The sequence below is a fragment of the Lutzomyia longipalpis genome, chromosome 1, assembly GCF_024334085.1.
Source record: "Lutzomyia longipalpis isolate SR_M1_2022 chromosome 1, ASM2433408v1".
In the NCBI taxonomy this organism is placed as follows: domain Eukaryota; kingdom Metazoa; phylum Arthropoda; class Insecta; order Diptera; family Psychodidae; genus Lutzomyia; species Lutzomyia longipalpis.
In genome coordinates, this window is record NC_074707.1 from 25,698,523 (window position 1) to 25,711,514 (window position 12,992).

Consider the following 12,992-nt stretch of genomic DNA (forward strand, 5'->3'; position numbering starts at 1 on the left):
TTGAGATAAATTGTTGCTTTACTCCAATTTACAATTAGGTCACAATAAGAGTCATTACAAATTTTTAGCTGTGTTTCTTTCAGACACAGCTTTTGTGTACCGAGCAAAATCGAAAGTCGTCAGATCGGGCTCAAACTTGGGATGAGCACGAATTAGGGTCCCCACATTCCAAAAAACGTATGCGCCAAAAAATTTTTTTTCCGGCCGGCCGGCCGTCCGTCCGGCCGGATTATAAACTTAAATTGCAAGAGAACGGTGATAGATAGAGACTTGCGGTAAACGGCAAAGTTTAAATATCGACCTGAAGAAATCCGATTATGATGTCAAATTTTACCCCCCACCCCTCCGTCCGCCATTTTGAATAACCTCAAAATTTTGTTTTCGCTATATCTCAGCCGCTATTATAGCTAGAGGGCTGAAATTTTGATATGTTGTAGGGGCCATCAAGAGCTTTCCAACGATACCTCATTTTCGAAAATCGGTCAAGCCGTTTAGTCAATATGGCCGCCACAATTTTTCATCGAAAATCGACCATAACTCGAAAACGGCTTGACCGATTTGGATCAACCCGGGGTCAAATGAAAGATCTCAACAAACCCTACAACTCTCTAGAACATCCGAAGTTTCAAAAGTGACCGCTAGGGGGCCAAAAATCAAAAACAAAATTTTCGATGAGTTTTCGATGAATATCTCGAAAACGATGACATAAATTTTTTTCATTTTTTGATATGTTGTAACTGACCATATTATCTAGCTTCATGCCAAAAATGAAGAAAATCTATGGATCCGTTCTCGAGATATAGCCTTCCAAAGTTGGCATATCATATCTCGGGTTCTACAAGTCCGATCTTGATCAACTCAAGCGTAAATTAAAGGTTTCGAGAAACCCTACAAATGTCTAGAACATTGCAACTTCGAGAAATGACCGCAAGAGGCGCTAAAGTCAGAAACAAAGTTTTCGAAAATTTCGAACTCGAATTTTTCGAAAATGGCGACATAAATTTTTTTCATTTTTCGATATGTTATAGCTGACTTCGAGACCTTTCAAACAAAAAAAAACTTATGAAAATCTATGGATCCGTTCTCGAAATATGGCCTTCCAAACATTTCTTAGGGTATGACTTTTCAACCTTTCCCGACTTTGCGCGTATTTAAATTAATTCGCGTTCTAGTTTGCTCTCACAAAATTGGTACACTGAAAGAAACACAGCTCCCGTAAGCTTGGTCAGCTTACCAGTACATTTTTTTATATTTTTAATGGGTTCCATCCATTTACATGATTTCCTCGAAAATTCATTAATTGAATTGCACTCAAAGCTATCTCAAGCTTTCTTATGAATTAAAAATTACATACATGCACCCTCTGCACCCTGTTTGTGCACAATCTGAATGCAGTGTTAAATAAGGATGATTTTTTATTTTCTTATTTTAACCGTATACTTCATGTATACAACATTTTATGAGAAAAATAAAATTGTAGAATGAAAATCTTAAAGTCACATCACCTATGATGATGATTATTTACTTATGTTTATTTACAATGATTTTATTATTTTATGATTTATTTATTATTTATTAATTATTTTATGATTTATTTATTATTTTATGATTATTATGCTCTGGTTAATATGAATGCAGAGTGTTAAATATGGATGATTTTCTATTTTCTTATTTTAACCGTATACTTCATGTATACAACATTTTATGAGAAAATTAAAATTGTAGAATGAAAATCTTTATAAGTCACATCACCTATGATGATTATTTACTTATGTTTAATATGTTTATATGTTTATTTACAATGTTTTTTATTATATTACTAGTCAACCCAAGCCCCCAATCACGTGTGAGCAAGCTCCACTTTAAGCTTTATAGGGTGGCGTATATTAGTAGGGGGGGGGGGGGGGGTGAACAATACGGTACCCCGAAAAATTTTTTAAATAAAAAAATCCCGTTATCTGACCCTTCAATAGGTAGAAAATGGGAAAAAATCAATTTTTCTGTGGGGGCGCTATAAAGGGGGGAGGGGGCGGAATCCCAGATAGCGCTTGCAACTCGTAATGACCCCCTCTACCCCCATACCAAATTTCATCGTGATCGGCCCAGCCGTTTCGGAGGAGTTCATGTGCCACAAACAGACAGACAGACAAACAAACATTTCAGCTTTATATATTAAGATGATTTATTATGCTCTTATGATAAAGTTTACTTTAAGAAAATTAAAGTACATAATGAGAACGCAGTAATCATTAATTTTGTTTTGGTTTTTTTTTCTTTTCTAATGAAAAAAAAAAAGGATGTTGCTGGATTCAAATAATTCAGTTCCTCAAACAGCTGCTCATAATTCTTTCATCACTATTCTATCATACGTAAGTCCTTTTAATTGGTTCGTGGAATAAAAAAAAATCTTGTCTCTTGGAATTAATTTATAAATTAATTTCCAGGATAACTGCTACGATGTCCACTACTATCCGCAAGAATTGAAGTGCGCATTTGTGCTGAACAATCCTGATTCATGCGGATCTCGGGAAACATTTATAAGCTACACACCATTTATTTATTGCTTTGGAATACTATCTGCTGGTTTGCAGTCTATTTCTGTGATAACTTTCATGGTATGAACCTTATCTTTATTGCGCTCGTATGTCACCACATCCTCCAATACATCTCAATTAATTTCTTTCTGCCTCGCACAAAGATTCTCCTGCTTGTGGGACTTTTTCTACTTATTGGTCTCATTGCTGAGCGATTCCTCTTTCCCGTCATTAACATTGTGGCCTACAGATTGGGGCTTAGTGAGTCTCTGGCGGGTACGACATTGATTGCCATTGGTTCGGGACTACCGGCAATCTTCACCATCTTCCTCGCTGATTTCTCTGAGACTGTAGAGACACTCCTTGAGGAAGTTCTCGGGGCTACAATTTTCAATGTCTCAGTCATTCCGGCATGCATTATGATTCTCAAACCTTTTCGGGTGGTCAGCCGGCAATATCACAGAGATATAATTTTTCTCATCATCAGCATCTCCCTTATTGCAATCTTCATTTCAAATAGGGAATTTTCACTAATCGAAGGTTTAATTCTCTATTTCGTCTATATTCTCTATCTGAGTTTTGTTATTGGAAATCATTTTTTTCAGAAATTCAGAGCTAAGAGTAAGTTGAATTTTCTTTAGAACAAAATCATGCCCTTCATACATAAAAATTCTTTTAAGGAAAAGAACATTTGAGAGAAGAAGGTGATGATGCAAATACTGATGAAGATAGCTCTGAAGATGTCATGCAAATGGAGGCAGAAGCTGTGGTGAGAAGACATAGGAGAAAACGTTTGCCTATGGGTTGGAAAAAAAGGACAAATGAGCTCCTTTTTCAACATTTCTTGGAAAATATCACACCAATCGATGAAGATGTTTTCACACCGACAAATTGGGCATACGAAAGATTTCTCGAGATCCTTCAAGCTCCCCTCTATTTGATGCTTCTGTTGACTATTCCAAATGTTGATTACTCAATTGTTGGAAAAAAATGGTGCAAGCTTCTCAATGTGATTCATTGCATTACATTTCCACAGCTAATTGCTTTTCTCTTCCAAGGTGAGTTTATTCTGTGTCAAAATCTAAGAATATTTTGAAAATTTATTTATGATCATTTAACGATCATTACCTAAAATTTGATTTGTCCGTTTTTCTTTCTTTTACCATCGTAATATCAGATTCATTTAAATAAACTTTTTCCTTATTAAAATTTTTCTGCGTAATATTTTATTTTAGAATAATAAATGATCTTGCCATGTCCAGTAAAAGGAAAAGTAGCATTCATAGTGTATGTGAAATACTTCAACCCATTCATTTTATTCTTGTATATTAATATTATAATTTTACATTTAAAAAAGAAACAACCTTGTACAGAAGTTGTACGATGTTTTTGTACAAAAACAGAACTATAACTTTGCTCATATTCTTGGAATAAATTTGTTTTAGCACCTTGTAAAGTCCCATTAATTTGCAAATATTACATTTTTTTTGTACTAGCTTACCTTACAAAATAACAAATACATATTTCATGAATGCAAACTTTATTGCCATGTTTTACTTTACTTGACTCTTTGTTTCGTCCGTTTTTGCTAAATCTTTCAGTAGGTACCTACGTCTCCGTTTTGGATATTGAAGCATTATTTAAAAGTCTGTCATGTTAAAAAATTAATTTAATGCTTTATCTTGCAGTTTCTCACTTTAAATTATTTGGGATCTGTCTTTGGATTGTCTTACTGATCGTAGGATCATTCAGCAGTGTGATCGTTTTTGTGACGTCCGTGTCTAATACTGCACCAAAATATCATTTTATTTACATCGCTATGAGTCTCTTGGGTTCAATGACGATCCTCTACTTCATATCTGAGGAAATCGACAGCAACCTTTACACTCTCGGTGTCGTTTCGAAGATCACCACAGCAACGCTAAAGCTCACAGTCTTAGCTTGGGGTGCTTCAGCTAGTGAATTATTCTCAAGTTTGGCTCTTACGAAGAAAGGATACCATCGAACGGGCTTTGCAATGGCCTACGGGATCCCAATGTTTCATCTTCTCGTTTACATTCCAACAAATTTTATCTGCCAAATGGTTTTAAAGGGCGAACGAAGTATTCCCTGTAAGTTTGGCCAGATGGGGGTTACTGTAACAGTTTTTCTGATCATGATCTTGACCATGCAGACAATTGCCATTACATTGAGTGGGAACTGCGCAAGAAGGAGCATAGGAATTTATATTCTCATCATTTACGGAATATTCCTGTTATTTTGCATTCTGGTCGAAGGAGAAATAATCCATGAGTATGGAACAAACCATGAGGACCTTGTGACGTTTTATTTTCAAGAAACACAGAAGCAAAATTGGATGAAGACCCAAGGAATTTTGAGGGGTGGTGGGTAAAATAAAAGACAAGACATTTGATTTCCACTTGACATTTTGTATTTAATTGATAAAATAGGCTTTCTTGTATTAAATGTAGAGAAATAAAATAAATTAATTAAATAGAAATAGTGTAGAAATGCAATCAGTTTAGTGAAAAGTAAATATGAGGAAAAACAGTAAAGTAATCGGTTTTAACGCTTTCAACAGAAAGTCTTGTAAAGTAAATAAAGATGAGAAGAACTAATAATTTTATTCTCCCGTCATCATCTCCATGAATTCTGCAAAGAGAAAGAAATATAATTATGATAAATATTTGGGGCTCTTTCAATGAAAAATTTTAAAATTTGAATTCTTATTACAGCTGGAATGGGAAATTATTAAACTAAAGGTAGATTAACTATTTAAAGGAACAATCTTATTTCTTATTTTTGGGAAAGATTATTAAATGCTCTTAACTCCCCAATGCAAAGTAACCACATAAAAATTTAAAATTAATTAAAAAATAATATTGGTTTAAATAAACAATAAAATATATTCATTAGGAAAAATATATGTATAATTACTCCGAAATATATTTATGATACTCTCTTTGAATATCCATTTATATTTTAATCGTTCCCTTAATGAATTTTATTAATTAATTCAGCGAAAATCAATAAAAGAATGAAATAAAAACAATTTATCAGTCATATTGGACGATATATAGCATACGTGGGAAAGGTGGATATGGCCGTAATGTTGTCAGCGATTCGCTTTTTTATAACTTGCAATAAATTTGGCAATGGATCACATCAAAGAAGTTGATGAAGTTATATGAATTGTGGAGACGCACTTAAGATCGAGAGAAAGCCAACACGTGATGGGCATGAGTTTGATGGGGTCAGAAAAAAAATGGGATGGATGTATATTTATTTTGAAAAAGATGTTGAGAGAGTATCTTACCATCAAAGTCAACCGTTCCAGATCCATCGGAGTCAATCTCCTCTATCATGATGTCCAATTCATGTTCTGTGAGCTGATCATCCAATTCACGGAGGATTTCTCTGAGGCATGTTGTTGGAATATAGCCATTGCCCTCCTTATCGTACAGACGGAAGGCTTCACGAAGCTCCTTCTGCATGGCTTCCGCATCCTCCTCCACGATGAATTTAGCAGCTAATTGGACGAATTCGTTGAACTCCAAACGGCCAGATTCTGGTGTATATGAGAGAAAAAAAATGACGATATATTTTCCATTTTGATGCTACATTACTAAAAATATCTCGCGCTAATGTGCTCTTGTTTACTATATACTCCTCGCATGTAGGCTTTAATTCGCTCCAATATCCATTATTCAAGTGAAATTTGTATTTTTAACCTTGTTTTGTGGTGCGATGAGAGGCGTTTTCATGCGCAAAAACACTGCAATTTATACTCACTGTCCTCATCAACTTCATCAATGAGCTCCTCGAGGATCTTCTTGTTGAACGGCTGACCCATGAGTCTCAGGATTTCAGCCACAGTCTCCGTGGAAATGCTTCCCGTTTTCTGAGCATCGAAGCTGTTGAAGGCCTTCTGCAGCACTAAAGATACCCAAAAGATTTTTTTTTCATTAACATCATTGCGAGGCAATTGAGCAAAAATCAGCAATATATCACTAAGCTAACTATATAGGTGGGTGCAAAATAATATATGTTGTGTTAAAAAGTGAAATGTGCTATGTTCTTGCTGATTGACTTGGCTTCACTCCAATTTGACGGCTGGTTGATGATTGCAAAAATTAGCGGAGAAAAAAGGGGCTTGTAGAGTGAATAGCCTGTCTTTTAAACTAAAGCATATTGATGGGAAAAAATTGAAAGACGATGAAATACTCTCAAAGAATAAAGAAAATTGATTGAAAGGAAACTATTGAGAAAATTCGATGCTTGTCGCTTGAAGTGAAATTGAGCCATTTGAGTAATTTGTAGTAAGTGAGTGATGCATTTGTAAAATTCTTTGAGAGTCTCAGCGAAATTTTTTTACTGTATAATGTCAAATTGTTGACTAATTTATTGTGAAAAATTTACAATTTTCGCGTTCTTTCTTTTTGTATTTTCACACAGTAATTTATGCTCCATAAGATGAAGATCTTATGAGAGTTAAAACATTAGGAAAAGAACCTATAAATAGTGGAATAGGCAGCTCAATAGATTAAGTTATTTTTATCAGAAAACAGTGAAACATTTTTAGATTTTTTTCGAAAGATGATGATTTCATTGATAAAGATTTTTTTTAGCAAAAAATACTTAAAGAAAACAATATATAATCAAGAGATTTTTATTTTAACAGGTGCTTCGAGGTTGAGGAATAAATTTCAGAATATATTTATATTCTCTAAACTTGTGAAAAATTTTAATAGTGGCGAAAAAAAAGTTTTATAAGTGTCAACTCTTAAATCCTTTTTTTTTTAAATTGATTTTCTAATTATTATTAAAATAGTTTTTAAAGATTTTATCACAGAGAGAATTTTAATCCACTTGTGAATACAAAAGAAAGCACCAGAGGCAATATATGTTCCACAAATTTATTTAAAGACAAAGTGTTTGAAAAAAAAATCTCCATAGGCTCAATTTATCTACTTCTTTGTTGAGCATGTCGTAAATTGAGACCGATAATATTTTAGAGAGAATCAAATCTTCGCTCTGGCACAGAATCACAACATTTCTTATAATTTCTCTCTGTATTAGAGGAATTTTTGGCTGTTGGATTTTTTTTTGCAAAAATCCTTGTAAAAATCATTAAAAATTCATAAATTTCAGTGAAACGATGAAGCCACAGTGCACTTGAGTGGAGAGAAAGGAGATCCTCCGCAGAGTCTAAACAGAGTGTGCCTCCATATATTTTATATTTGTATATTGCCAAACACATATCAAACATTGTATTTATAACTGAGTTGTGTGTTAAATAAAATTTCTTCACCCACATAAAATTTCGTACAAATGATCGTTTGGCCAGAAAGCCGGACACAAAATTATAACCGAAACTGAAAATAGATATTCTAGTGTATTTTGTTCACAAATGAAGAAACGAAATATACATCTAGTTGTTTTTCCAATGATTGTAAAGTAAAGAAAATTAATTTTGGCACGAGACAGATTGCCGCTATGGATTTGAAGTTTTAAAGCAAAAGTTAAACCATCACTAAGCTACAGTGTGTGTTTCCTTCTGAAATCAGGGTATGAGCGGTGTAATCGGGATGAGGAAAGTTTCTGAGTGCTTCTGGCTTCATCCAAATCAATAAATAAATTCATTTTGAACATTGGAGGTTGTATAAATTCCACTCACCAGCAATTTGCTCTGGGGGTAGTTCATCGGACTATAAATATAGATTTTTTTGGAGGAAGAAAATCCACATTAGTTGTCGAAGTTAGAGAACATCTTCTTGAATTTTCGTTGATTCAAAAAAATTTAATCCATTTTGTGAAACGAACGATACTTACGATATCCTGCATTTTGAGTTGATTTGGGTTGTGCTTTCACAAGGATAAATAAAATCAAAAAATAAATAAACCGAAATTAAAGGGTCTAAGTGGGATCAAAAAAATGAGGTGGTTTTAAGAACAATCACTGCACAGCGGTGCACAATATCGGTGATGAAAATTTCTTGTGACTCGTCTAGCTCCGTGGCAACTCTACCGCAGACTATGCTCACCAATGATCGTCTTAAAACTGAATCCCAGAATTTTCATTATTGGAGTTATTACCCTCCGTCAGCGGCAGCAATTATAGCCGTTTGCCATCCGCGTGTGGCAGGCGAATCCTAACGATCCAGAAATACACCACACGCAATGCAATGAAGGAAAAGCGAGAGGAAGAAAATAATATAAATGCGATTGTAAATGTGGAAAATTTAACTGTGCCGATGGTGCTGATTTTCATACAGATATCAAATTTTTATATTTAGAAAAAGATGAGAGAGGGATATATGTAGAACAGATTATTATTCTTTTCTCGGAGGGAAACTTCACCGTTGTCACGGCGGTGACTTTTCATTTTTTCCGCTTTTCACTGCACGCAGTGGCCCCCCAAATGCACCATGAGCTAAAAATTCATTCGATTCGCCAAAGTTGAAGGATATCTTTAAAAATCTAGAGCTTGGCCTTAAGAATATAGAATTCAAGAAATGAAAAATAAAAAAAAGTACATATACAACAGACAAAGAACGGAAAGATTTGAATAATGTAGCATATAAATAATATTTCTTATTAAATACCTTGTATATAAATAAAAATTATTTTTATAAAAAAGCTTTTCTTATTTTATTTTATTTGCATCAATTTAAGTAAAATATAAGAGAAGAAAATGCATTTTCTTCCAAGATGAAATTTTAAAAAAAAATTTGTTTATTTAAATCACATTTAAATGTTTTATTTTATAATATTAGACACCTACCTGAAGAATTGTAAAGAATACTTGAGGAAGGATTCATATACGTATTCGAAAACTTTTCTTGACAAAAAATTTACGATTAAAAATTTAATATTAAAACTTACCTTTGGTGAGAAATCAAAATTAAATTAAAATCAAATGGTCAACAAAGTGTTCTACTTTCATTTTCAAATTTGTCATCAAAAGGGCCTGCCCGGTAGACCCCGTTGAAAATTCCTCGAGCCCATAAATTCCCGCTGTGTGTGAAAACAACAGCTAAAACGTGTGCAGCTAAAAGCAGAGCGCAAGATATGGGTATTGAGTGAAATCCACGGCAGCAAAATGATCATTTGATGCAGTAAAGTAGAATAGTTAATTCCTCCTAGACATTGGTTGGCGGTGTGTCCACCACACAAATGGTTAAAGGAAGCACTGCGGTGGCTGAATGAATTTATTGGAAATTCGGTTGTTGTAACGGTCAATATTCAAATATCATTCCATAGAGGTCGCCCTCCCCCACATTGTCATAATGTATTCATTCTCGGGATGACGATCGAAGAAGTAACACGTGGAATAAAGAAGTAGTTAAAGAAGAAGGTGTTTTAATAAGAAAAGAAGAATATATCAGTGGCGACAGGATGGTTGACGAATACCAGCAATTGGCCCAAGGGGCTCGTGCAGCAGATGGAAGAATGAGGGGGCTGGAAGCGCCCCAAAATAGGGTGAACGTAACGCCGGCCATGGCGTTTCCGACGGATATGGAATTTTTTGACCCAGCAAAAGGCACATGGTCAAGGTTTGTGGCAAGGATGGAGGATACTTTCGAGGGATTTAATGTCACTGAAGAACCAAAGAAGAAGAGCTTGTTGATTCACTACATGAGTTTCGCAGCATACAATCAACTTTGCGACAGGATCCTTCCACGTGTTCCAAGAGATTTGACGTACAAAGAGATTTGCGATGAAATGCGGGAATGTCTCGACCCGGAACCTCTGGAAATTGTGGAGATTTTTAAATTTCAAACGAGGAAGCAAAAGGACGGAGAAAGCTGCGAAGAATTTTTGGCAGCTTTGAGGAAACTTTCAACGCACTGCAAATTCGGCGAAAATTTGAAGAAGTCACTGAGGAACCAGTTCGTTGTGGGACTTCGAAACAATGCAATTCAACGTCGCCTTCTGGAGAAGAGAGATCTAACTCTAGAGATAGCCTTGGACACTGCCAAGGCAATGGAAATTTCTGAGAAGGGAGAGGAAACTATCGCGAAGAATCCGAAGGAAGCAGGAGAGGTTTTGAAGATAGAGGACAGAAACAACAGCAACCGTCCATCCCAGCAACAAGGCAATGCGGTAGAGGAAGCAAGAGGGGCCAGGAAGAAATGCTTCAGGTGCGGAGTGAGTACACATCTTGCAAATGATTGTAATCATAAAGATAAGACTTGTTTCACTTGTAATAAGAAAGGGCACTTGTCTAAAGTTTGTATGGGAAAAGGGGAGGAAAAGAAGAAGGATGTAGGAGAGAAGGAAAAAGAGAAATTGAATAAAGTGGAAGATTTGTTGTATGCGGAGAGTAAGTCAGTGGAGAAGATAATGCTAAATGTAAAAGTAGAGGGAAAAGATTTGGCTTTTGAGGTAGATAGTGGTTCCCCCATCTCTGTAATTAGCATGAATTGCAGAGATAAAATGTTCCCTCGTTCAAAAATTTTCGCGACTGTGAGAAAATTTGTTGGATTTAATGGCACAAAGATTAATATTGTGGGATTCCTGAAGGTATCAGTCAGGGTAAAAGAGTATGAACTCCACGGCTTGAATCTCTATGTGGCGGAGGAATCCTCAAAAATTCCTTTGATGGGCAGGGAATGGGCTCGGAAAATGCACTGGTTGGATTGGAATGAGATCATAACAGTAAATAAAATTCAAGAGGACGAAAGGAAGGCGGAGAAAGAGATGGAGTTAGCGATAGGAAAATTGAAGAAAACTTATAGCAAAGTTTTTGAGAATTCATTGGGCAAAGTAGAAGGATGTAAGGCAGAATTGAAGCTAAAGGATGATGCACAACCAGTTTTCCTAAGACCGAGGCGAATTCCATTGGCTAAGAAGCAAGCAATTGAGGATGAAATAGAGAAGCAAGTGAAGAATGGAGCTTATGTGAAAGTCAATCAGAGTAGATGGGCTACCCCAGTTGTAGCTATCCCTAAGGCAGCAGGAAATGTGAGACTCTGTGGAGACTATAGCGTTACGTTGAATCCGAATTTGATTGTGGATAAGCATCCTCTTCCAACAGTAGAAGAACTTTTCGCAGACATGGCAGGAGGAGATAAGTTTTCCAAGCTGGATCTATCCCAGGCATACATGCAGTTGGAAGTCCGAGAAGAAGATAGGGAGCTTTTGACAATAAATACTCACAAGGGGCTGTATCAACCGACTCGACTGATGTACGGAGTGGCGTCAGCAGTGGCAATTTGGCAACGAATTATGGAATCTATGCTACAAGATATTCCTGGCGTGAAAGTATTCTTGGATGATATAAGAATAACGGGAAAGAATAATGCGGAACATTTGGAGAGGCTGACAGAGGTTTTGAAGAGACTGCAAGCGAGGAATATGCGAGTGAACTTTGAGAAATGTGAATTTTTCGCAAGCAAGATCAGCTATTGTGGGTACGTCATCGATAGAAATGGTATCCATAAGGACCCGACGAAGATTGAAGCCCTCATGAACATGCCACGCCCTAAGAATAAAGACGAAGTAAGGGCATACAATGGGTTTGTACAGTATTATGGGAGATTTTTTCCAAATCTCAGCACAATAATAAGTCCGATTACTAATCTGCTCAGGGATGAGGTTAATTTTGAATGGGACAAAACGTGTGAAGATGCATTCAAGGCAATTAAACAGGAAATGAGTAAGGATACCTTTTTGGCACATTATGACCCGAATGAGACATTGGTTCTTGCAGTGGATGCAAGCCCTGTGGGGGTCGGAGCCTGCCTAAGCCATAGGTACGAAGATAAATCAGAACGGCCACTATTTTATGCATCACAGTCACTAACGGATACTCAGAGGAAATATGCCCAGCATGACAAGGAAGCATACGCCATAATTTTTGGAGTAAAGAAATTCTTTACGTACTTGTACGGAAAGAAATTCGTGCTTATCACAGATAATAAAGCACTGTCCCAAATAATGAATCCTGAAAAAGGAATTCCAGTATACACAGCATTGAGGATGCAACACTATTCGGTGTTTTTGAAAGGATTTGACTACACAGTTGAGCATCGCACTTCAGAATTTCACGGGAATGCAGATGGATTGTCAAGGTTGCCTCTACCGACCACTTCAGAATACGAAACAGATGACCCAGAAGTAGCACAAATTAACCTAATGGACAGCCTTCCAGTGATGAGGAACGACATTCGACAGGAGTTGGCTAACGACATTGAAGTAGCAAAACTGATCAAAGGATTGCGTACAGGAGTAAAGATTAGAAAAGAGGATCGGTTTGGAATTGATCAGGAAGAATTTTCGCTGAAGAACGACTGTCTAGTGAGAGGATTGAGAACGTATATTCCAGGAAGATTCAGAAAAACAATTCTGCAAGAGCTACATGAAGGACATGTAGGAATTACGAAAATGAAACAACTGGCAAGAGCATACTGTTGGTGGCCATCTCTGGATAAAAACATTGAAGAATTAGTGCAG

At 36.0% G+C, this 12,992-nt stretch overlaps 2 protein-coding genes across 3 annotated transcripts in view; one reads left to right on the plus strand and one right to left on the minus strand.

The window, feature by feature from the left end:
- LOC129797522 (LIM domain-binding protein 2) overlaps positions 1 to 12,992 on the plus strand; it is a 421,356-nt gene that overhangs the window by 150,382 nt on the left and 257,982 nt on the right. The gene's annotated exons all lie outside the window — the stretch shown is intronic.
- Positions 4,943 to 8,757, minus strand: LOC129797771 (troponin C). Its single transcript, XM_055840613.1, has 5 exons — positions 8,367 to 8,757; positions 8,212 to 8,242; positions 6,327 to 6,470; positions 5,851 to 6,102; positions 4,943 to 5,186 (listed from the first exon to the last, which is right to left on the minus strand). The coding sequence occupies exons 1-5, from the start codon at positions 8,376 to 8,378 to the stop codon at positions 5,158 to 5,160; spliced, it is 468 nt and encodes a 155-aa protein (XP_055696588.1). The 5' UTR covers positions 8,379 to 8,757; the 3' UTR covers positions 4,943 to 5,157.

Bases quoted from the DNA above. Each gene is read 5' to 3' on its own strand.
- LOC129797771 (XM_055840613.1), bottom strand. The intron at 6,103-6,326 runs GTGAGTATAAAT...CATATACACCAG, and splicing joins TGATGAAGTTGATGAGGACA to AATCTGGCCGTTTGGAGTTC. The intron at 5,187-5,850 runs GTAAGATACTCT...TTCTCTTTGCAG, and splicing joins TGGAACGGTTGACTTTGATG to AATTCATGGAGATGATGACG.